Here is a 27,003-nt window from a genome sequence, read left to right as displayed (position 1 = left end):
ATTTTGTTTTTTTTTACAATCGGATAGTCCAAATTAGAACGTAAATCTAATGTGAAGTTAATTAGAATTGTGAAAAAGTGCTTAAACTCAAAATTACTGATTTCATCTTACAATAAAACAAGAAAAAGAATATCAATGCAATGACAGAGCTCGGTCCAACTCCGAAGAGAATGAGATGTCCGAGCTGTGCTGCGATCATAGTGACCGATATAGTGCCAACGCCAAACACGAGAACACATATCATCGCGCTTTTACTCTGCTTTTGTTGGTTAGTAAATATGTAAAGCTCGTTATAATGCGAGCTTTTCATTTATTAACCGCTACTTACCATTATTTACAATCGTGTTTAGTTGAGAGTAAGCTGTTGTAATGTTTGAATGGCACAGAATGTTGTTGCCCAGTATTTGAAAGAGCTTTCAAAAAGCACAAAATACGTTAAAAGTTTATTATCACGTTAAGCTCTGTAAATACGGGCTAAAGCTTATTTGAAAAGCACTTCAACTGACATACAGTGGGACAATTATGAATTTAATCTGTCGTGTATGGTAACTTATGAAGGCCAACATTCAAGAAACATGACAATAAAATGTACTTCGAATTCAATCACACGATTTCTTCTAAAATTGCATATTGTTTATTTTACAGCAATCCTTCTTAAACCTGTTGAGTTTGTTTTTATACCTTGAACAGGGTATATTAAGTTTGCAAACGAAGTTTATAACACCAAAAAGGAAACGTCGGAGACCATAAGGCCACTATATCATATAGCTTTGATATCCAAATTTTGCGTTAATTATGACCCAAGGCAATGTTGCAACATCCGAGCAAATTGTTTAGATCGCACCAATTTAGAACATAGCTGCCATACAATCCGACCGATCAAAATCAGGTATAGAACCTCTCTTTTTGTCATAGGTCTGCTTCTTCTTCTTTATATAGCTCAATTTCTACAGTCTATTAGTTCGCTCACCATATCTAGATGGCAGCCATTATTAAAAACCGTTTTGTTAAGATGGTTGCAGAATACTTTACATTATACATAGTTCTGTATAGTATAAGGGTATGTTCCTTAAAAAGTCAGCTATTAATTCGATATGTGGGAACATGAAAAGTTATGGCCCGATTTCGACTATTTGTTTTTTTTTTTTTGACAGTGCCACATCTCAAACGAACTATTTGTGCAAGATTCCAATCGGATTTATTGTAAAGGGAAGGAATCCGATGGAATTTATTACAGTTAGTTGTCGTCCGATTTCACTTATTTTCATAAACTTGAAATAGGGTGGTTTTTTAAAGCACTATATCTTTGTAAATAACATCCCTACAAACATTCCTTACACACCCAGAGAATGTTAACGTTATCTTAACAATGTGTTCTAATTCTTATTCATCTCTTAATAATGGTGGTAAGAGGAGTTCCTGAGGTCTCAAAATACACATAGCAACAGAAGTTCATTTAGGATCTTCAAGATCGTAAACTTCTTTTATAAAAAATCATTTTTAAATATTTTACCAGAAACTATGAGAAATTCTGCATGAAACCCTTACCAAAATGTTAAATATCGGCAGATACCTAGATATACATAATTTAGAATATTACAGTTATATAAAAGTAGATTCGAATATAGATATCAAGAAAAATATTGAATATATGAGTAAAAGTAAGTAAGTGTTGCACATACAAGAATGATTTATCGATATTTTATCAGTTTGTGACACGAAGTATTAAAAATATATATTACATACAATAAAATACCTTACAGTATAACAAACTTAGCTCACATTAAAAAGGAGATGAAAAAAAGCAAAACAAATTAATGACTTCTAGCAAAAATTAAACGAAATTCAGTGATAAGAAATGTCACAAGATAATTTAAAACAAAATGTGTCAGCAAACCCTACAACAACAACAACAGAAACTTCTCTTAACCACGCGCAACCAGCAACGCCGCCGCCAGTTTTTGTAATAACGCCGTCAATGTTAGCGATACCGTCGATTAGAAGCCCACAAACATTTGCACCAGCATATGCACCCTCTTACACCTACCACCACCCCTGGAATATGCATACTGTTGGAGGCATACAGGCGCCGCCGGTAGGGCCAAGCGCTCAAGAGCTCACCTGTCCGCGTTGCTTGCAGCGTGTGCGCACACTGGTCGTATACGAACCAACACATGGCCGACTTTGTATGAGCATTTGTGCGTTGCTATGCATGTGAGTTTACCGTTACTTACAATTATAAACATTGCATCTCGATAAATATATTTAGAGGGTATTTAGGGGATTTTGGCGCTAAATTCTTAGTAATACACGCGTAATTAACTGGGAGCGACTCATCGTATGTTTTTCGGTTTCCTTTGACTGTGAGTAACACTGAACTTGTTTTGCATTATATTATATTATATTTATCATTTTTGCATAACTTTGATAGTGATTGGTTAAACGCACGCGGCTCTACGGTACATTACACTATAATATGTTTAACGCATACCTTGACCTAAAAAGTATTCTGCAGTTTGGAAGCTAATCTAGAAATATTGTGCGAAAAGTCGAAAGTATGTTTATTTGAGTAACACAATGAGAGGACGAGGTTCCTGTCCCTGATTTTAGTTATCCATATTCGCTATAAACTTGCCTCACAAAAAGTTTTTGGTAGAAAGAGCTTTTACCAAGATCAAATCTTCAATTTCAGACCACAAAAAATCATTTATCTTGACTTCTTAATCCTTTTCATTTACCGAAGAAGTAGATCAGTGGATCAGAGAATTTCAATGTACTACTAGCTGCCTTAATTTGCCCCTTTGGAGAACAATTTGTTGCTTGAATTCTGGTTAAGAGGATATATTTGTGTTTACGAAAATCTGGCAGCACGCAATAGCACGAGAACAGACTCTGAGGTCCCTTTGAGACAGCTGTCACTTCTACTTACTTACTTTCTTTTTCCCTTGCTGTGAACTTCCTCTGATCTCTAAAAACTTCTTCTTTCTGAAAATTTAGCGAGTACTTTTTTGCCACTCTTTTCTAAGAGATATTGTTGATAAGATAAGTCACGAATTTGGGAAGGGCTTCTTTACACCCAAAAGTCTAAGGTTTCGCTCATCTACACAATTCTTAAAATGTTTTGAAGGAAAATGTTCGAAATCAATAGAATGAGATATCTACTTGTCAGGAATGGAATGTTAAGTCCACCTCATATTATAAATTTACTAAACATTTTTGTGGAGTAATTATAGTCGGAATAATTCAATATTTTGATAAGAAGAACACAAGACCTTTTGGTCAGAACGATTTTGATAAAACTTTCCTGCGACCTGTAACATGCAATTTTTTTGTAATCTCTGATGGTGGAATCTTAAGGGTAGGTGCTCTGAGGACTGGGTACCCAGATGATATTAACTGATAGTCTAGTTATTGCCTGCTTGAATAACCTAACGCATTGAGACTTAGTTGTGGTGCTACGCATAGCGTTAATTTCCGCTTAGCTATCCACTAGACGATATACGGATCTGCTGGATAGAACAGAAGCCAGCTTGGCACCTTCTGTTATGCCCACAATTTCGGCCTGAAAAACAGAATTGTAGTCATTCAGTTTGAAGCTACCTTTTTCGTTTGAATTACTACAGAAGAGGCCCGCCCCTGTTCCTCTTTCCACTTTTGATCCGTCGGTGAATATGTAGATTTGAATTTGATGTTGAAAATGTTGATCACAAAATCATTGACCCATTTTTCTCTTCTGGGGAATAAAAACATTGGGTTTAATTCCTCGTGGACTTCCTTATCTCGATCGCATTGTCAATTTTGCACGAGTTCAGTAACATGGTCGATATAATACAAGTATAATATACTGAGCACGCTAAGTTCGCAAAATCGAAATATCTACTTAAAAGAAAGTAAATTTGCATCGTAGATGGGTACCTTAGAGGTCACAGCGAGTTCGATTTTTCTTATAAAGAATTTGAATCCATACTTTAGTCCCATCCTTTTTGGTCTTACTTATGGTTTTATCTTTCCGTTGGGGGATTACAAAATAACTAATCAAAGGAAATACGATTCTCCAAATGAGCGAGACCAAAGATTAAATTGCAGATATTTCTTATAACTTTATATCTTCCGTAACATCAGATAAACTACGACAACATCAGTCGTACATTCTGCATTGAAGCCTAATTTCACTGAAACTTTGTACTTACGTAACCGCTCATATCTTTAGGTGCTACTGAGAACGGTTACATAAACTCGGTTTCTTAAAGTCCCAGCGCTAGTGATTTGCTTGTTAATTTTTGCATAGTTGAGCTTAAAACTATGGCTGGAGAAAAAAATAGTATTCATTTTTGTCTCGCATTCCGGCAGAAACAATAAAATTCCAATTCAGTCATCGTTTTTATTACTTAACTGATTAAATTTAAAATGAATTATTTATATATACGTACCTATATACTCTATATTATTGTAGATGTTTGTATATAAGCAAACTAATTATAATTGATTAAATATAAAGTCATTATATATAAAAGCGGTTTGATAAGACTGTGTATCAAGTGTATTTTTTAGACAAAATAAATAAACAAAAAGACGCCTTTTACATTTGTTGTGGCCAAAATTTAAGCTTTATTAAATAGATAAGGGTTTGCCATTTTGTTTTAAAAATGATTTCAGGCAAGTGACCGCCGCGTCTAGCTCGAATAAATTTCAGTCGAGAGACCCAATTTTCGACCACTTTTTGCAGCAGTTGTTGCCGTATGTCAGCAATAACCCGCCAGATATTCTCTTTCAAGGCGTCAATCGTCTCGGGCTTATCTGCGTAGAAGGGTGAAGTCACTCCAACTTCACAAAAAATTGTTAAGTGGTGTTAAATCGCATTGATCGTGGAGGTCACGACACAGACCCACAACGCGAGATACAATGCGCTCAACAAAATTTTTCTTAAATAAATTGATTGAATACATGGCATGTAGTACCATCTTGTTAGAACCAAAGACCATCCACATCAACATTCTCCAATTCAGGCAAGTAAAAGTCATTATACATGGTTCGATAGAGTTCCTCATTGACTGTAACAGTATGGCCGGCGTCATTTTTGAAGAAATGTGGACCAATGATTTCCTTTGTCCATAGAGGAGGACGTCACAGCGTCTCAATAATGGTTTGTGGATTATCATCACTCCAAATGCGACAATTTGTTTTATAAAATCTCCCTTTATGAACAAAATTTTCTTGTGAAACCAGGATCGGTGGTCACTCGTTTTGGGCCCATTTAATGTTCTGCATGTTCCAAAATTTGTTCCGCAGTAAGTCTGTTCATTACGAAATAGCGAACCAAAATGAGTAAAATAATGTAACAGCCGTCAAAAGGACCAATTTCGAACAAAATATCACCTTACCGCGTATTACACGTATAAAATAGAAACACCCGTTATAATATGATGAGAGTACAACGTCCGATGTGTTTTACGTGAGTACCTGCCGTCGACGGCCTTACCTCACGATGCACAACGTATCAATACAATGCGTTGATCAACGACCCGTTAGTATAGTCGTACGAAATTGTGTCGCTAGCGACCGCCGTACAAGGCAGCTTTCTATCCCCCTTATGTATTTACTAAAAACACTGAATGAAACACTATCTTACAAGTATAATGAAATTTGACGCTAGCTTCTATTTGATAATGTTCCTCATATTTCCTATTATTATTATTCAGTCTGCACTGAGCTCTTTCAGTAGATAGAGTGTGCTACCATATCCATATTGGCTGTGAATTAAGTTCCAGTTGCCTACAATTTTGAGGAAAGAGTTTTTACAGTTAACTTAGATGCTACTGCCGACAATATGTTATAACTTTACTAAAATACTTAAGCGTATAGTTCCAGCCGGTCCATATAATCATCTGCTAGGGTCAATAAATAATAAAAATTCACAGTTCGGTCTTTTACATTATCTATGCATTCTCATCGTCAATTTTTACCTTAGTTTGTGCGAACCAACATAGAATCTGCTCATTTATCGGAACTGATATCGGACCACTAAAGCATATAACTGTCATACAAACTGAATGATCAGAATCAAGTGCTTGTATAGAAAAATTTTTTATTTAAAGAGAAATCTTCACGAAATTTCGCATGAACTATTAGCCAAGTTAGAGCTACAATATCCGACCAAATTGTTCAGATCGATTCGATCAAAATCAAGTTGTTACATGGAAACTATTTTAATTGTGAAGGGTATTCTACGTTTTTTCTAGCTGAACCCCGAATCCTTTGAAGTTTTCTGTTACTTCATCTTATAATTGTTTGCACTAAGTACAGAACTCTGCTTTTAAGATTAGAGAATTCAATCTGAACGAAAAAAATTACTTTGAATTGTCTGCTATATTCGAAAGAGCACAGGCTAGCAGCTGGTTGAAGTTCCTCCTTCGTATACGTAGGTTTGGTGATGGAAAAAAGCTTAGCGATATTTCCGGGGTTCCACAATACGCAGTTTTTAATAGAAGCCACGTCGAGAACTAGCCATTTCCCATCACGTCTCAACAATACTTGCGGTAAGAGACAATCCTAAAGTGTATGCTGAATTCGCCAGAGTACTTAGAACTGCTGTTAAAACAGTTTATGGCAATGAAATTTCTAAATGCTAGAAAGGTTCGAAGCCAAATGAAGTTACGTAAATAAAATTGCGAGTAGGTCTAAAAAATATAAACAACAGCTATGTACACATTTATGTACCGACGGAATACCTAGTCCCCTTCAGTTCAGTTTAGTTGAAGTCTGCCAACGAATATAATCGAAACGATCGCGGTGGCGGCAACGCTCCCTATCACATCTTTTTAACTTTATAACTTACAGACAAACGCCCGAAAAAAGTGTTTCAGCGCTGTTAACTGATTTGCCGAATTACAAAAAAAAGTTGCTTTACTTTCATTGAGGTTACTTCGAGCTTTTTCGAGTGTTTTCGTGTTTTTTCATACTATCTTTTATTGTTTGTTGCAATTTGCGAAAATGTTCAACAACAACGGTCGACCACCACCATATAGCTTACTACCACCAGGCTTCACACCAGCCACTTGCTACGAACCGCTGCCACAAGAGATGCCACCACCACCACAACAAACCTCAACGGTGTTCATTACCATAAACAATCGACCGATTGTACCACTTGACGAGGACCCAACAAGAATGCAATGTCCTTCGTGTCATGCTGATGTGCTTACCACCGTTAAATATCAACCGAACACCTGTACGCACATTTGGGCTTTGGTCTTGTGCCTCTTCTTGTATGTAAAAGAACAAAAACAAAAGAAATAATGCAAAAAGTATTCATTTGCATTTAAGTGTGAATTAATAGATTATGTATTTGTGTGTGTATACGAGATAATTTTCGTTTGAAAAACGTATTTTGCTGAATATGTGCGAAGAAACATTTCGCAGCTGTTTTCTGTAAGACCTAAGAAATAGCTGCCATGAGGCATTTCAGCGCTCGCAATTTGCTTTCTAAGACGGAGAAGAGTCTACGATATAATTTTTAAAATAGCTCCAAATACTGAGCACACTCGGTATTTTGATAAGAGAATCAGAAACAAAACACACTTAACTGAATTTTAACTTAAATTTAGTAAAAACAAAACAGATGTATGTATGTACTGTATCATGTGACCATGTGTTAAACATCACATATAGAAAAAGTACCTTTTTTATATTAAATTAAGCCCGAAAAAATATTTACATAAACAAGTAAGGAAGGATTAAGTTCGGGTGTAACCGAACATTTTATACTATTGGCAACTGGCAAGGCTCAAAGCCGGCGAAATAACGAAAATCATTTACATAGGTATATGGCAGTTTGGGTAATTTGTGGACCAATTTCACATATTTTCGGCATTAAACTATGTACATATATTCAGTTAATTTTGCTAAGATATCTTACTCATGGATCAATATATACAGTATAAAGTCATGGAAAATCTGTTTAGTATAGACGCGATTGTATCTTTTTTTGGCATTACTATATATTATTTACAGAAAAAGACGTTCTCTATTTTTCATTAAGGTACCTCAATACCATCGTCAAAATATGAGAGTATTAGGAGTGAAGTCAACCGAATGTTTAAATATCCTGATATTAGTTTTATGGCGGATAGGGCAAGTCTTCACCGGATTTAATCCATTTTACACTCACAGATGCAACGCTATAAGACGCCCGCTCAATTTTATTAGTATAACTCACATATCTTTCTATTAGTTATATGGGGGCTACGAGAAGTATTGACCCGGTTAAATCTATTTTTAACATACAGACATAATATTATGAGGAAGGAGATCTCTCCGAATTCCGTATATATCTACCACCTAACCACGCCCATTATTCAATTTTTGTATTGGCTCCGGTTAAGCTTAATTATGCCATTCTACGTGTAAAATTTAAAGTCTCTGACTAGTTTTTATCAAAACCGTTATATGGGGAGTGAGTGGGGTTATCACCCGATTTCACACCGTCGGTAGAGGTGCTAAAAGATTTGTCCTGAGTGAACTTTTTTATTATAGTTTTAGTGCTTTAGAAGATATGCACAATAATAGGTTTAGATGGCGGAGCCCTTCTAATGCGATTAATAGAATATTTGGGCTTGGCAGTTGTGCTATTACACCGATCCACAATACGAACCTTCTTACGGTGCCAAGAAACATTTACACATGAAGAGCTCCGCCGTTTCATCAAGATATGTATCTCAATTTTTACTCAAGTTACAGCAACAACAACAGATGGACGGACAGACAGTCAGTCACCCGGATTTCAACTCGTCTCTTCATCCTGATCATTTATATATACATATGTAACTCCATATCTATCTCGATTAGTTTTGGCTGATACATACAACCGTTAGGTGAACAAAACTATTATACTCTGTATCAACATGTTGCAAGAGTATAAAACAAAAAAAAAATTAAACATCTCAAATTGCATCCAACAAGGTTTCTTTAAATTAATACAGAAAAAAGTGAAAGCTTTGCTAAATGAAAATGAAAAATATGTCTTCTGATCCAAACACTTAATTATTAACTATTTATTTATATTTATTTCTCCCGAAATGAGGTGAAAAGTAAAAATATCTAAAACATATCACAAATGAGGAGAAGTTGTAAAATAGTAAAATATTAATTAAAGGAATCTGAGTTTTGTCACACAAGTTGATCGCAAAAGTATAAAACTTAGAGTCTCTTGAAAATCGACTTTCCTTTTACGTATACGTGATATCTCGAAAATAAGTATGTTATACCCATTGTATTATATATCTTTCCAAGGCATACAGCGTTTAAGGTTTTCCGATAATAATTAGAATGTTAAGCGGAGTAAATTTTATTAAATTTTCACCATCAAAATTTTACTAAAAAATGGAAAATTCAATAATGCAAATGTAATTGGTATATAATATACATTATTAATAGCTAATGTCCATCAAACTGGTTTAAATACGCATCGCCGCACTCTATAGCAAAAACTCGATCTTTTATCGTTGATTTATACAAAAGTCGCTGCTGCGCTGAACACAAAGAGTTGCTGTTTTAAGCTCTGCATCAAGTGATTAATGAAATTTATTGCGCTTATACCATAAAATGTAATGCGGCTTGTGCTCGTTGCATTACTTAATAATCGAGTTTTATTTTCGAATTAGAAATTCGCATATATTGTAGTTATAGATGTGGGTTCTGAGGGGTTATCTGTCCAACCCGCATACATATTGTAGTTGACATTCGGGTTGGTTAGGACTGATTATGCTGGAAAAACTCATGATCGTTATTCATTAGAAACCAAATTTCTAGACTTTTACAAAGTTCCAGGTTCCAATCTTGAGATACCAAAAGAAATTAAATTGTCGGACAAATAGTTATTTTTGTCGGACTTTTTTAAATGAAGTGAAGCAAACAAGAAAAAATGTTAACTTCGGCTGCATTGAAGCAGCAAATAAAAAGGTTTTCCATCCACGAACTTGATTCCGATCGTTATGTTGGTATAATAGCTATATGCTATAGTGATCCGATTTAAACAAGTTCTTCGGAGCTTGCATCATTACTTTAGGTAACAAACAATGCGCATTTTCGTATAGATATCTCGTCAATTTTCATACAAGAACTTGATTCCGATCGTTTATATTACAACCACGGACCATCTTAATGTTAATATGGCTTAAGTATTTTATGGGTCCGAAAGTTATAGATACTGTTCGAAATTCCCGCTAGATATAAAATTATTAATAACGAAACGAAAATGAATTTGATCAAAATTTTAAAAATTTTCTAAAGACAAATATAACTTGACTAACATTACAAATAATCTAGATATTATGAAATTTAAATACATAAATGCACAACGTGTAAACCGGTTCGCTCATTTAATTTTCTTGTTATGGTTGAACTAATTTGTATTTACTTTAGAAACTGAACAATTGCACGGTTGGCAAATAAGCCTGTGCACTCGCATGAGTCATTCAAGCATTTTTACAGCGCTTCTCAGTTGTCTTTACGAAGCGCGATTTTTTCTGACGTGTGCAAGTGACCTCTTAAAACAGTACATTACAATGTATATATGTAGTGAATAAGCCAAAGTTCAACAAACTGTCACTATGTACGCAAAATTGTGATGAAATCGAGAGTTCGATGCCGATGACGTGTGCAAATTGACGTCACAAATGCACTTTTGAATGGGAATGTGAAAATGAGGAAAACAATGCAGATTTGAGCAAAACAAATACTGCATTACTCACCACAATTTGCTTTTGTCAAATAATGAAACCAGGCAGTGCCGACGTTTGTAGGCAGACAAACATGCATTTGTACTACTACTAATCAAAATAATGAGTGAAATACTGGAATGCCAAGCAAATAGTACATTAAAAGTACTTACTTATGTTAAGTTACATTCTTAAATTAATATACTATACTCGTATATAAATTATTTGCTTAAGCTATTAGCTGTGCTTTGCATCTACAGCAGGTTGTCTTCGGTTGTTAGAAAATATCTTAGCGTCTATTGCTGTCATATAATAAAGGGTTTTCCAATATAACTCAAATACACACTAATTGTAAAGGAAATTCAAATGTTTTTTATTTAATGTGTAGTACAATTGACACAATTTAGTTCTGAATATAACATCTTTCAAATGGTATCTACGAATTCATTGAACCCAATTTTCGAGTAGTTTTTCCTTTAAATCAAGTCGTATGTCTTGAACAGCACGTGCAATATTGACTTCTAAAGCTTAAAGAGAGTCTGGTTTATTGCTAAAGACCAATGACTTCAAATAACCCCACAAGAAGTAGTCTTATGGTATTAAATCACAACTTCTTGGAGGCCATTCTATGTCACAATTTTTTGAAATTATTGAATCTCCAAGCTTTTTTCACAATAATGCAGTTTTTGCACGTGATGTGTGGCACGTAGCACCGTCTTGTTGGAACCAGATGCTGTCAAGATCAACTTCTTCCAATTGCGGCGATAAAAAGTTGGTTATCATCGATCCATACCGCTCTTCATTGTAACGGTGTCACCAGCTATATTTCGAAAGAAGTACAGACCGATGATTCCACCAGACCAAAAACCACCCCAAACTGTGAACTTAGGTGAAAGTAATGGTAGAATCGACAGTTTTGTTTATTTACCATACCACTCAAATGAAAGTGAGAATCGAACCGTTATTTACTTTTTATGTTTTGTTGCTTATATTGCAACCGACTTCGCCGAATACTCGACTTTGAGTTATAGCTTTACAGCAATTTTTCTTTTGATGCTCGCATAAAACAGCTGTTATATACATACCATCTACCATGTAAGGAAATCGGTATAAAATTTGGTTTACCATTAAAGTTTCGCGACCAAACTAGTCTAAAGAAAAAAGGCAATTTTGTATCAATATTGCAACGATATATTATATTTATTAATGAATTATTGAAAAAATAAACCTGTTCACTCAATATACAGAATTTTTCTGATGTGATCTATGTACATATGTATATAAAACCACTGAGATCTTTAAAATTAATAAATAAAGTTTTTCTGGTGATTTTCATCATCATGGTCATCGTCGGGTAAATATTATTATTGAGGCTTAGAATTTTTCTACATGTTTGGCTCAGTTCTTTTTTATTAATCATCAATGTGAAAGTTTTTAATATTTTACTCCTGTGTGATATGTTGATAAAAGTTTAGACGTTTGTAGTCGTAGTCCACTCCTTTAGTCGCACCAACTTAAGTACATACTTATGTATTCGGTATTTAAAGGGTCGTCATATATTCATTTATAATGTAAGTAATTGTAACCGCCCATGCCTTCGTAATAATCTTTTTAGATGTGCCTATCATAATTGGAGGATTTGAAAATTGATTAGTTCCTTTAATATTAGGAGCACCAGATATGGCCTTTACACGAATAAAAGATTCTCCATTATTTCCTTGTACATTATCCACTTTTATTAAGCTTCACTTCATTGCCTATTCCATAAATTCCAGCCACCAGCCCATTTGGAACTACTTCAAAATTCGACAATACCAAAAGTTATACAGAGTCTATCAAAATGTTAGACTTCTGGTCACCTTACAATTAAATTTATCTCAAATGTGCCAGATGTTTCCATATCCTTGCATTGCGTTGCAGAAACGCCACTAAAACTACCCCGAAACCCAATATAATTTTTCGCAATGCATCTCGCAAAACAAAAACATGTCACAAACATATGTACATACTTAGGTATGCAATAAGCAATCGCCGAGCGCTCTCATCTCCAGACACCTTACGGAAAATGAAACTCACCACAAACGAGCTGCAAAAATGAATGAGTCAGACAAATAAAAACTCTACGCATTGCACTGTCAGTTTACCTTTGCTTTTTGACGCGCATCAACGTAAGAAAGTCGTAAAGCCAGTTTACTAAAGCGAATTAGTATACTAAAACGAGTACAAAAGTTCCAAAAATAAAACGCCAGTTCAAAGTACAAACCAAAAAAAAAGTTCTCATTGAGAAAACAACTGAAAAGTGTTAATAAGTTCCTCCAGCCAGTGAGTGCATATAAGTACATAAATTCTTAGATAATGTCCCATCCACAAGCGCCGCCTCCGCCATACTCACAGGCCGTACCGGGCTACTACCCACAGCAGGGTGCTGCCGCTTCAGCAACCACAGTGGTCGTACACACAACAGCGCCATCATTTGCGCCCATTTCTAATGAGCCGGCGACAATTACTTGCCCCTCCTGTCATGCTGTGGTGCGTACCACTGTCATTCGACAGCCCAGCAACACCACACATCTATGGGCGCTGATACTCTGTCTTTTCGTGTAAGTTTTCAATTGTTGCTCAGAATATTTTATAGCTTAAACGGGTACAAAATGTGCTTACTACAGTGTAAACAACGGTATTTTCTTACGAAAAATCAACTTTTGTATTATTATACGGTTTCACATATGGCCGTTAATAAACAAATGATTTCGGAAGCCTCGCGATGTTCGTGTCTTTATTCACCTATTTACTGTCTCGCCACTGAAATGTATGCTCATAAATACATATAATACATACATACAGATACATCTCTTGTGAAGTTAACTCACCACAGTCGCCAAAACAATTGAGAAATTAGAGAGATGCATTTTTTTTAGGCAGTGAGCATTAATTGAGAATTTCTATGCTCATATCAGCTAGTAGTGTTCAGTATTAACGGTAAGCTTATGAGCTACTCAAAAAATCAAAAGTAGGCTAAAGGCATCTGAGTGTAGTTCGACCTCTAGTTAATGAGTACTGAGTTGACATATAAAAAATATCACAATTTATGAAGCTGCAAAATGCCCGTAAAAAAAACAAAATTCTTAATTTGCTTAGGGATATAATCAACAAAAATATTTATTTCTAATTTCTGAGCTTCCTTAGACAGAATTTCTTAAAGTGCATATACATATATTACTGTAAAATACTCGAAAAGATATATTGTCTTTTCTCAAGCATTAACTAGAATCTTTCTCCTCCAGTTCGAGGGTTTTATCGATCTAAAATCAATTCTCCCTAAAACGCAGTTTATGTTCTGGAGATCAGTAACATTCGAATAGGTATGCATGTTTTTGTACGCATATGAAGAAGTCAAAATGTCAAATTTAATGGCAAATTTGATTAGTATGAATAACAGTAGTCAATATTTAACCTTTACTAAAAAAGCAACTACAGGTTTTATGAATTCTACCTTCGTTAATTTGTACCGGTATATTGCCTTTACAACAGTTGTTTATTTAATTCGTTTATATGGTTTGGCGCCTTGAAGACAGCTAATAAGTATATCTACCTAAGGTATCATAATTTCTACCAAACTGCGGTATAAAATGGGGTATTTTATTTTAAAATTATATAGAATACCATATAACATCATATAAAAGGTTCACAGAACACAAACCGAATGAAAATTCAATTCATTCATAAAATTCGTCTACACCGATTCTATGCTATGTCTGATTCTCTTTCGATTAAATTAAACAATATTATTATACATACATATTTACATAAGCACTCGCTGAGGAAAATTAGAAACCAAACTGCCGAGGCGTAGCGTACTTAACACGTACTTCTATTTTAAATTCACCACGCCGCTTCAGATTGTGGTGAGTTTACGTGCGTCGTCGTTTATTTTGTGTTATCAATGATTGCAAATAAGATAAATTACTTGCTTTGCTAATGTAAACAAAAACACTTAACTGGAAGCGCAATTCTATATAGAACTTAGAATTTCTTCGCGCTGTGCTAAAAACAACGGTACATACCAATAAAAAAATATGTGTATGTATACAAGTACGTTAATAATTACTGAAGCCAAAGTACAGCAAAAAGCTTTCATAATTGTATACTACTAAGATTGCCATTTCATTAACAATATTTATTCAAGGGTGTTATAAAATCCAAGACAGATTTGCGTAGTTGTCAGAATTGCAAACCAATTCTGATTTTCAAACGTGTCACAGAATCTGATTGGAATTTCGTCTTTTCGAACTTATGTATGCAAATTCAATCTTCGAATCAGCTGCTTATTAATGTGACAAAACTTGCAAATGAATACATGAATAAATTTGGAAGCGTTTGATAATTTTAAAATACTGAATAAAGTCTACTAAAGTTTACAATGAGTGCCGCTATTTTAGCTTTTATTTTATTGGAAGAAAGAAGCACCGAAAAAATTAATAGGAAGATTTTTAAAGATCACAGCAACCCACTTGATGTGCCAAGAGAACCGCATGTGAAATTTGTCTTGCTTTTACTTGCATACATACTTACATACATACAAGTACAAAACATTATCGACTGAATAAAAACACATTTAGGTGTTAAATTTCGTTTATTACGTTTTGTAAATCCTCTTAAAATATGTGGTTTTAATTAAACAAAGAAGCAAAAATCGTAAAATCACTTAACTAACATATTGATTTTGAACTTAACAGATTTCACCAGAAAAATCGTTAGTAATTGCCTAAAATAGAATCGGTTCATATGAGCTCTAATAGACAAATTATGTACAAATTCTTTAATAACAAAATAAATTCTAATAATCTGGTCACGCTATATGTTATCTATGGCTGTACGTGTGTGAAAAATAACGGAAAATTTAAGCAAATTTGTGGATTTCAAAAAATTAAAACTTCAGAAATTAAAAGATATTAATCTGCTTTTGTTTTTCATTGACTTTAAAGCTGTATTAAATTTTACATTTATAACAATATGATTTTTGCATGGAAACTTTTTGAAAAACGTAAAAATTACTTAAATTTAACTATTTCACTAGTATATTGTGCAAATTTTCGGTGTAAAACTAAGTCCACATAATTTCTAAGCTCGTCAAAATGAGCTACCATGCAGGTCATGTGGGAATAACAACCCCGCATTCGACGCCAATGACCTGTCGCACTTGTCGTGAAGCCATTTGTACGATAGTTAAATATCTGCCGACTGTTAAGACACACAGACTCGTATGTTAATCGGCTTCATGCTCTGTCTTAAGTTATGAGTACATATGTATGTACGTACATAAATGTACATGTCGTACGAAAGAATCTAAATCTTTATCGGCGGCGAAAATTCCTTGATTATAGAACCATTTATTATTTTGGTATATAGGGTTGCCAAATAATGATTTGAAATTCAAAACCTATTCAAAATAAAAATTCGATGCAATTGAAACGATTTCATTATAAATAAATACACGTTTATATCAACATAATATGTTGTACTTACGGTCAAAAAGGGTTGCCAACTGATTTGTAAACACAATAAAAATTTATTTTTCATACATACACATATGGATGTATGTATAACAAACAATTATGCAAAGATGATGAAGTCATATTTGATTATTGGCTATGTATATATAGCAGCTCTTCTCATAAATATTTCTATATACATGATTTTTCGTATCTCTTTAGTTTGATGCCCATATTAAGCCTATACATTTTTTTACTTACAATTTTCAAATACGTGACAACCGTCTAGCTTTTTAATTTTACAACAACTGCGTAATGCAACAAACAATTCCAAAAGTAATTAAATCATTTCTCAAATTAATATTGAAGGAAATACTAAGTAATTTTAAAATCATATAATTGTATTTTATATATAGTACTTCCGGTAAAGATAAGAGATAAATTTTGAGCAAATATTTCCTTAATATTAAATTTGGCATACTGATAATTATGAACTGTGTTTTTATAGGTTGGATTATTTTTAAGTAAAGATCAGACATTTTAAAACAATTATACATACATATATTATAAGAAGCAACTCTGCTGCCGCTGTAACATTACAACGTCACTACCATTCGGTGATGGACAGCTTATAGCTCAAACAATCACCGACACACCTCCCTTCCGTACGTCAGCTGATACGAAGTATCTTATGAAAACGTAATGTAAATGAACACTCACCACTGCTTCTACCGCTTAGCTTAGTTTTGAGCTTTTACATTATGAAAAATTATACCTAAAAAACTAAATGTGTGAAAAATCGTGTATACAAATAGAACAATGGTAACATTGGTGAAATGAAAACATAAGAGAATAACTGATTTCTGAGTTGCAACTACGGGCATACCTTTTCACAAATTTGGTTTGATACGGGCGGTAAGTACGGAAGGGAGGAATATCGGTGACTGTTTGAGCTATTAGAATCAGTCTTAGTCATCAAGGAAAAAATTTTATTTTTTCTGTTGACATTTTTGCTCTCAATGACCACCCAGACTCTATACTCGTTTTTCAGAGCGCACCACCGAAAAGCTCAATTTCAAACTTCTTCGACTCACTAACGTAGCGTATGCTTAGCTAAAAACTCAAATTCTTATTTATACAACAGAAGAGAAGTTAAAATGCTTAATCATCACCCTTTTTACCCAACAACCTAACTTCAAAAGCAAACAAAAGCAGGCCAACTGCTGCGCGGGTGTATTGCAGCTCCCAATTTGTGATCTTACGCTGACGTCGGCGTCGTTCGTAAATCATGAAACAAGGCAAACCTGGATGCGATAAGCACACTCAATGGAACTATATAGCACCATATAAAAAGTTATCATTTGAAGAACGCTATCGAACGTACAAATTTGTCTCAGTTAAGTATCGTCAGTAGTGCCGTTCGCATACCCGAAGTCGGTGGAGCGCGCAAAACTTTAGAAAAACAAATAATTAAATAAAGTTTTATACGTCATGTCGAACCACGGACAGCCACCACCATACTCCCAGCCGGGCTACACGCCGGCGCAGTACTATCAGCCGCCACCACCGCAAATGGCACCGCCACCGCAATCACATACGGTGATCATACAGACGACGCGTCCACCTTTGGTACCGGTCAGCAATTCACCGACGCGCATCACTTGTCCCTCGTGCCACGCCGAAGTGTTGACCACCGTTAAGCATCAGGCGACGACACGCACGCATTGCTGGGCGTTGGTATTGTGTATTGTTTTGTGAGTTCAAGTGCAATTTATTACAATCACAACAAAATATTAGTACAGAAAGTATGGATTAAAAAATATTTTACTATTGAAATTATTCTAACTTTTTCATTACACTACTTCGTGGAATTTCATAAGTTAATAAAGTGCAAACCATTTACAGTTGGCCGTTATAGCACTCATACATAATCTTATCGGCTATAAAATCTTATCAAATGCTGATAAATATTAGCTGAAGTACACTGTCTAGTGAGTTTGTCGCTAGTCGCTAATAACCGACAAATAATTTTGCACTGCGAAAAATATTTTTGAAGAGAGTTGCCAAGTTTAGAAGTGGAACTACTTCAATTATGTTACTAAAACGGTACACAACATGGAATTGTTTGCTGTAACAAAAAGGCCACACGTTTGCGATTTGCACAGTTCGTGTGTACTAAACCAAAAAACAGGTTACCACCTGTTTGAGAATATATACTAAAAACAAAATATATTAGATAAGGAAACAAAAAATATTAAAGTGAAATTTAAAAAAAAAATTAAAGAACACTAAAAAAACGTTAACTTCGGTTGCACTGAGGCTATAAAATACAAAAGTTTCCATACAGAAACCTGATTTTGATAGGTCGGTTCGTAATTCAATAATTGGAAAATAATACATACCAAGCTTTCCTCAGAAGGGCAGGATTTTGAGCGATTAGTTTGTATGGCAGCTATGTGCTATAGTCGTCCGATACGGCAGTTCCAAGAAATCAGCAGCTTCTTGGGCAGGAAAGGAGGTGTGCAAAATTTCATATCGATGTTCCAAAAACTGAGGTACTACTTATGTATATATCGAGTTTTCCAATAGGGATGATATGATTTCTACGTATCGTTTCGGCCATTTTTAATCATCATGATCTGTAACTTTTTTTCGTTGTACTTGTATTCACTGATGATTACAATTTCATCATGGAAAAATATTTGCAAGAACAACGTTTATAAATTATTAAATTTTATTATTAAAATAAGCGTTCTCCAATTGCAACTTTTCGTGCGCTTTTCGATTCTCACTATCATTTGCGTGGTGCGGTAAATTAAAAAAAAATGTCGATTCTATCATTACTTTCACCTAAATTCACAGTTTGGTGTGGTTTTTGGTCTGGTGGAATCATCGGTCTGTACTTCTTTCGAAATATAGCTGGTGACACCGTTACAATAAAGAGCGGTATGGATCGATAATAACCAACTTTTTATCGCCGCAATTGGAAGAAGTTGATCTTGACAGCATCAGGTTCCAACAAGACGGGGCTACGTGCCACACAGCACGTGCAACAACCACATTATTGCGAGGAAATTTTGGAGATTCGATAATTTCAAGAAATTGTGACATAGAATGGTCTCCAAGAAGTTGTGATTTAATACCATAACACTACTTCTTATGGGGTTATTTGAAGTCATTGGTATTTAGCAATAAACTAAACTATCTTCAAGCTTTAAAAGTCAATATTGCACGTGCTGTTCATAACATACGACTTGATTTAGTGGAAAAAGTTCTCGAAAATCGCTCCTGCTAAAGAAGTCGTGGCCATTTGAATGATGTTATACTCAGAACTCGATTGTACTTCACATTAAATAAAAAACATTTCAATTTCCTTGACAATTAGTGTGTGTGTGTTTTTTTTTAAATAATCATATCACTCTTATTGGAAAATCCTATATATATATGGTACATATATATTTTATAGCGTCTCCAAAGTCTTCTTTTGGGTGTTACAAACTTCTTGACAAACTTAAAATACACTGTTCAGGGTAAACAAATTGTAAAAACGGTTGCCACTTGTTTGTAAATTTGAATTCAAAACAATTTATTTAATAAAATATCACTATTATCTGAATATTTTAAAAATGGATAAATGTAGATGTGTTTGAGAGTGGTAATTCCCAGCTTTGAAAAATAAGTAAAACCTACAATAATGGGTAATGGTATTTAAAATCCATCAAAAAAAATAATAATAATATTAATAACAACAGAGCCGTCAGCGCAGTATTTTCTAGTCTTGAAAAAGAAGCAAAAGAGGTTGGTCTTGTGGTAAATGAAGGCAGGACAAAGTACCTGGAGGCCCCAAAGATTCCTTGCGTGTTGGCAACTATACATTTGAAAAGGTTAAGGACTTTGTATAACACGAAACCAGCATAAATTCCACCAATAATCTAAGCCTGGAATTAGGTGCAGTATAACTCTTGCCAACAGGTGCTACTTTGGGATTAGTAGGCAATTGAGAAGTAGATTCCTATTGACGAACAAAAATTACGTTCTGTATGTCTATAACACCCACGGTCGGACTAAAGACTCTAAAGTTAAAGTATAATAAGCTTACCAGCTATCAAGTTTATTTACAAAAATTAAAAGAAAAATTTAGAAAATTGCTAGTTAGTTAGGTGGTTTGTACAGTTGTAAAAAATATATTTAATGCGTGATCAAAAAATATTTTGAATTTAATTAAATATTAATAATAACTGAGTCCAAAGCCCTTTTTAATTTCAATAAAAGATAGGGTCTTAAAAAATAAATCCAAGGGTAATATCACAAGTTAAATTTGGCTTTGCATAATAAATAAAATAATTACACAATTAACCAGAAAAGCGCAGCCATAAATTAATAAAAACTTTATAAAATTCTAAATTTCCTTAAAATTACAAATTATATAAGAATATTTCATAAAATTGGCCTCATAACTGTTCTAATTAGTTGTCTAAATAAACTTGGGAAGTGCTAACAGTTAGTTTCCTGTTTAGCGTTGATGAGTCATCGCTGAAATTTCCGTCTGCTTTGTGGCCTATAACCAAGTTTATTATATTGACTGTTTTGTGTCGAACAAACAAAAGGAAAAACACATGCAAACATAAATAAGACATTTTTCTATCACTATAAAAGTAATAAATATACAAGTATGTTTTTTTTAAATAGAGATAACAGTAGACCATATAGCCTTAAATATGTTTCCTTCCTGGGAAAAAATGAATCATTGATAGTAATGGAGGTTATCGAATTATAAGATGAAACTTCCGCGTATTAATTCGCAATTAATATTAGTTGATAAAACTATACTTTCCATTTACCACGAAAACTTATAAATAACTACAAATAAAATGTATTTACTACCCGATTTATTGGCCATAAATTTACAGCAAGTATTATACTACTAATGCCACGATGTAAGCTTAAGCAACATATATTTTTTTTGTTTTTATAACAAAAAAGTACGTTTATTTATAACCCCCATTATACATATAAACGTTTTAATAAAAAATTGGATTATCGGTAAAGGTTAATATGATAAGGTTATCCGAAAGCTACGTTAAGAACTGTAATAAAATTGTCTTACTGTTTGTTTATGGTACAAAAACAACACTTTGAAGAGTTAACGACAAAAAAGTGGTCATGTTTTTGACCAATAGCAAAATGGCCGGAAAGATAAAAAAAAATCCCCTCTTGATACACTTATCGCCATGTCAAATACAAAGTTAAGCACCTGTTGACGATGATAACGTTCAACGAAAATGATATGATACTAAATAATAATTTGCAAATAAAATGACTACACATGGAGTCGAGCCATCATTACAGTATTAACTACAGTTAAGTTGTGTCCATTGTCATCGGCATACGCGAAGTGCATTTAGTGCGAGAAATTCGAAATAAAAAATAAAATAACAATTTCAACGCAAAGAAAGTATTAAAAGTGTTTAGTTCGCTACTTACTTAAAACAAAATCAAAACAATTCTCATACGTCATGTCAGATTTTGGAAAGAATCCTCCGCCATACACACAGCCTGGCTACACGCCTGCGCAAACATATCAACCCCCACCGACCACCGAAACTGTGATTATACAAACAACGAGTCCAGCATTCGTGCCCGTAAGCAATGAACCGACACGTATCACTTGTCCCTCCTGTCACGCACAAGTATTAACTAAAGTGGAACATCAGGCGAACTCGCGGACACATTGCTGGGCGTTGGTACTGTGCCTCGTATTGTGAGTTCTAGCGTGAATTTTTTCTTCTCTGTTTAAAAGAATTTAAATATTTCATCGGAATCTATTATCTTTGGATATCCGTGATTGCCATTTCCCGCAAGAACTAATGATATTTTTTGAGGTATAGAAATTCTCATAAGTGATATTTAACACTTCCGAAAGTCGCTTCGTATCTAATACATATATCCTTGAAAGACATTCTAACTGTATATATTATGTATAGTAATTAGAACGTATCATATATGACACAGAAAAGAAATATTGAGGATGTTCATCGAATAGAGAACAAGTTTTAACTCAAAAGTTTGAACATTTTGGATCATGGATCTTAGCGAATAAAAATGTTTATAAATTGTATAGAAACCTCAACAAGTTTATGGTATTATTTAAGAATTTACATTGATGGTTTTGCATAGTTAGTTATTCTTACTGCAGTAAACTATGTCTAAAATCAGTAACACATATTCGTTTTTTCCGTTTTGGTAACTCAGTTTCAGAATAATTTTAACACTGGTTAACGCTGTGTTCATTAGAATATATTTCTTCCCTTTGTACGAACTCTTGTAAAGAATTTTTTTATTTATAACTTTATCTCCATTTTGCATTACTCCCATCTACCATGATAAAAATAAATAACATATGTATGTATATATTGTAATATATGGTTTATGCTGCCTACATCCAGGCAGTCTGTTGCCTCTTCTCATCCAAGACACACACCAAATATTTAAAATAATACTCCCCATTTTTGTTTTTTTTTTTTGCGGGTGAGGAAAAATAGTCGACTACATATAAGTAGTTCAACAGTTTCCTATAAGTTATAAGTTTTTAATTTTTAAATAATTTTTTGTACGGCTTGACCGCCTCAGCTAAATACAATCTCCATCGATCAATCACCCCAAATATGAGGTCAGATGTCACATTATTAACTCATAAAGTAAAGTAATAAAGTTCACGTAAGGTTCCAGTAAATATTTTTATTAACTTTTAGATTGTATTATTGTATAATAATGCCAAAATCTTCTATATTTTATTATATGTATTTATACATTTGCAGCGACCAACTGATAACATGATTACTATGTACTTCAGTGACTTTTAAAAATATATAGATAGTCAAGCACATACATACAAGTATGTACGTACTGTTATGGTATTCGTGCTTTTATTATTCTCTTTAAACAGTTGTTCCATAAATTAGAAAATCTTATACTAGGTTGATATACAATCACATTTATTTTATCAGTAAAAGTACATGGACATATTAACACAAATTTAATATGAAGAATAAATAAAAAATGAGCCTTAGTCGGTTTTTGAAGCAACCAAATAGGTTTTTTCTTTAAATATGAAGTAAATATTTTTATTTCATTTCATTTATAATATGTTTGAACCGATTTCAGCCCTCTTCGATGCGAAATGGCACTACACTATGTCTAACAATTTTACTTGATTTTATGCTGTTAACTCCATGACCTATATATGTAGTTCAGATTAAATGGAAGAGAAAGACAATATGGGATCCACAAGATAATGTGAACCGATTGCATTAATCTTCTGTATAGTGTTATGTTAGGTGGGAACTCTCCATAAACTCTAGTTCAAGCTCTCATCTAACCGGTCATCACCTAAAGTAAGACACCTTATTCTATTTGTGATAGTCTAAAAGCGCTTTATCGATAATATGAGGATTTTAGATCAATCTTTGGTTATATAATGATTTTAATTATAAAAATACAATTTTAAAAATATTTTTATACAAGTACATGTATTTTGTATTTTTAATTTTTTAACTAATTATTATTCTTCCTCACTTTTTCTTTACAGTTGCTGGCCTTGCGTGTGCGTACCCTATTGTATGGACTCCTGCCAGAACGCCAACCACTACTGTCCCAATTGCAACGCATTCATTGGAACCTATACAAACTAACTGTAATAAACCAAAGCGGAAAGTAATAAACTTAAGCAAAACTAACAAAAAAAAAGCTTTTTTCAAAAAATATAAACCAAAGCCTCGAAACGAGAAAAAAATTTTTTGAATTAATAGATGAGACGAAGTGAAGCTACTAAAGTATTTGGATGCAAATAAATGGAACATAATTGATAAAAAAAAACGCGTTTACTTAAATATTTTTACCATAATAAATATATATATTGTATATACACTGACTTGCGTATATTTGATTATATTGTGAAAAAAGTGTCGAGAATGAAACATTTGAATTAATTTTTGAATAAATTGCTATTGTAAGGAAATACATTATATTCCATATTTCTATGCTGTACTATTTTCGTAAGATAATGTAAAGAATTGTACTTTATAAAGATTAAAATATTTACATACATACATACTTTGTTAACGACGATGAAACGCATTTAACGAGAAATACATAATATATATGGTATATGTGGTATACCGGAAACTAAAGATTACTTTGTTTTTCTTACAACCCTGTAGTAAGATTTGAAGCTATCAGTTCAAAAAAATCATGGTTTGAGAAGTATCTTTAGATTCAGATAAATTTTAGTGGCCGCTAGTGGGTTATAAACGATCGGTTGAAGCAAACATTTGGACTGGGTACATAAATATTCATAATTTGTTATAACACGGTTTCTATAAACTAAATTAAAGACAAATAAGTGGCCACTAAAGGATTGAAACTTATTCCATAAAGAAAAAGTTTTTTAAAGGTTACACATAAAAACATAATGTTGTAATTAATCTGAGCGAAATTTAGTTGGGTGATTATGAGAGGGTTAAAAACGACGAAGCAATAAATTAACCTTTAGATTTTAAAATGTCTGTAACAATTAGAGAGTTGAGAAATGTATTGAAATAAATTAAAAATTAGATATATTAATTGATATACATATGTATAAGGTTTAAACGTGATCGCTCGTGATCGTGACAGGTTGTTGAGTTTAAACATATCTGGAATGGTTTTTTGAATAAATTTTTGGATTGAGTACTAAATACTTTATATTAGACGGTAATAACATAAGTAGTAATTTTCTGGAAAAAAGTAGTTGAGAACAAATTTTCTGAACAAAAGTAATTTTGTTTATTAACGTACCCTTTCAACCAAAAGTGAGCTTCATCGCTAAAAAAAAGTTTTTTGTGAAAATCGAGATCGGTGGCTATCTAGTCTTAAGTCCATTCTTCGAACGTGCGACGCGCTCCCGCAAAATATCTCAAAATCTTCCATTAAATGGGGAACGGTTCCAATTATTACTCCACAGCAGCAATAACGTCTTTTTCTGCACTTTCCGTTATTACCGTTAGCTATAATGTACACGTAATGTGAGTAGTAACCTTCTATTTGAGTCTTTTCATCCTTATTTTCATTTGAATAAATAAAAACACTTCAATTTCATCACGTGTTTTTGTTTCGCACTAAAAAAAAAAATTTGACTGGAAGCGCTACTTAAAATAGAAATTAAATAAACAGTAATCACCGAAGATACCAAATTTGGAGATTGTACTTATAAAATCCCCATCGATGACGCCAGAGTCGACTTATTATTAAGAATAGTATGCTTAAGTTTATACTATTCTTAATAATAAGTCGATCCCTGTAGCGAACTAAATATATTTTTCTCAATACAACGAAACAAAGTAAGCTATAAATGAAGGTTTTCTTAATAAATCATGCATTAACTCAGATGTAGTAATCCTTAAATAAAAAGTGTCAATTAATTATGGTATATGGAAAAAAATAACCGCGAAATTTCATTACTTTCCTTACTTTTACATCATAATTTACCTGATATTTACTGTAAAACAACAAAAAACTAACAACAACAATATACTAGTTTAACACCTATGTTAGCGTTGTAATTAGCAGTTACTAGTCATTACTAGCAATAATCATATGCAACGAGTTTGCTTAATAACTTTCACTGCAATTCAAATCGCAAATATAAAATTCTTGTACATGGTTAACTATATTTTATATGGTATATAAATATGCCTATCGACATATAAATAGCAATAAAAACCCATTTATAATGCTAAGCGCATTTCCTTGTCAATTTTAATGATCATAAAATATCAGACAACAAACACAAAATTTTGAAATGCATTATGCACTGCATCGATTAATTTCAAAAAATTCGGGAAAATTGTCTTTGCAAGTCTAAGCTTAAGATTATATCTTAAATTAGTTTAAAGATTAGCTGAATTAGGTTAATAACTCCTTTTAATAGAATTCATGAGTTTTTCAGGTCGTACCCCAGTAGAATACCACTTTATGGCCGCGTTGTATAACAAAACTTTGTTGTTAAGACTAAGTTAAGAATTTTTATTAAAAAGCCATTTTCAATTTGCTGTTCTTATTTTTATGCTAGTGATTTTGCTTGATATATGTTTTTTTTTCATTTGAGCCTTCTGTCCAAGTAAATGCCAAGATAAAATATACATATAGCTATAACTCGATAAATAATTAAATTTTCGCAAAATTTTTTAGTAATTTTATTAATAATTGGTTAAAATTACTGTATTATTAAATTGTAACAACAAATTTTTTTTTATTAAGGATTCCATATAGAAAATTAAATATAATATTATATTATAATTTTTTATCATTCGAAAGATACATTTTTTATTAACATTTTGTGTGATTTTCAAAGGAAAATCGGAGATTTAAACTAGTGAAAAGTGTATTCTTTGAAGCCGTTTTTATAAAAAAATGCTAATTATGAACATTTTCAACATTTTTTTGTTTTCAAAATAGTTGTAATTGAAAAAATATATATAAGGTTGGAAGGTATCTCCATTCCGCTTTTTTGCTCTTCATTCAATGCTTTATAAAAAGTGTTGCAGTGATCGGATTTAGTTAAAATATGCGCCGTTTTATTCGATGATCTGTTTCCATCTAGACGGCAACTTCACAATACCTTCCTCGTAGAAGCCGCCCTCCTTATTTGCGAAGAATTCGGACAGCCACTTTTCACAAGCCTCTTTTGAGTTCAACTTCACACCACCAAGGGCATTCGCCATGGACAGGAACAAGTGGTAATCACTTGGCGCTACGTC

At 33.3% G+C, this 27,003-nt stretch overlaps 1 protein-coding gene and 1 long non-coding RNA gene across 7 annotated transcripts; one reads left to right on the top strand and one right to left on the bottom strand.

Moving 5' to 3' along the window:
• LOC106625086 (lipopolysaccharide-induced tumor necrosis factor-alpha factor homolog) lies at nucleotides 1-24,396 on the top strand. 3 transcript variants are annotated; one of them, XM_036364881.2, is made up of 3 exons: nucleotides 1-268; nucleotides 1,764-2,214; nucleotides 23,796-24,396. In XM_036364881.2, exons 2-3 carry the CDS (start codon nucleotides 1,859-1,861, stop codon nucleotides 23,896-23,898), a joined length of 459 nt encoding a protein of 152 aa, XP_036220774.2. In that variant the 5' UTR covers nucleotides 1-268; nucleotides 1,764-1,858; the 3' UTR covers nucleotides 23,899-24,396. The 3 variants fall into 3 exon arrangements, with proteins under 3 accessions (XP_036220774.2, XP_014100372.1, XP_036220776.1); XM_014244897.3 differs by lacking the exons at nucleotides 1-268; nucleotides 1,764-2,214 and adding an exon at nucleotides 12,882-13,315; XM_036364883.2 differs by lacking the exons at nucleotides 1-268; nucleotides 1,764-2,214 and adding an exon at nucleotides 17,583-17,961.
• Nucleotides 4,578-7,619, bottom strand: LOC138856854 (uncharacterized). Of its 4 annotated transcripts, none has more exons than XR_011395813.1 (3): nucleotides 5,964-7,612; nucleotides 5,843-5,888; nucleotides 4,578-5,772 (listed from the first exon to the last, which is right to left on the bottom strand). It is a non-coding gene; the product is annotated as an uncharacterized lncRNA (long non-coding RNA). The 4 variants fall into 4 exon arrangements; XR_011395812.1 differs by lacking the exon at nucleotides 5,843-5,888 and having other exon boundaries at nucleotides 4,578-5,294; nucleotides 5,382-5,772; nucleotides 6,352-7,583; XR_011395811.1 differs by having other exon boundaries at nucleotides 5,843-7,619.
• Nucleotides 24,397-27,003: the final 2,607 nt, after the last annotated feature.

Source organism: Bactrocera oleae, chromosome 4 (assembly GCF_042242935.1).
Source record: "Bactrocera oleae isolate idBacOlea1 chromosome 4, idBacOlea1, whole genome shotgun sequence".
Taxonomy (NCBI): Eukaryota; Metazoa; Arthropoda; class Insecta; order Diptera; family Tephritidae; genus Bactrocera; species Bactrocera oleae.
This window is presented reverse-complemented; position numbering and strand designations above follow the sequence as displayed.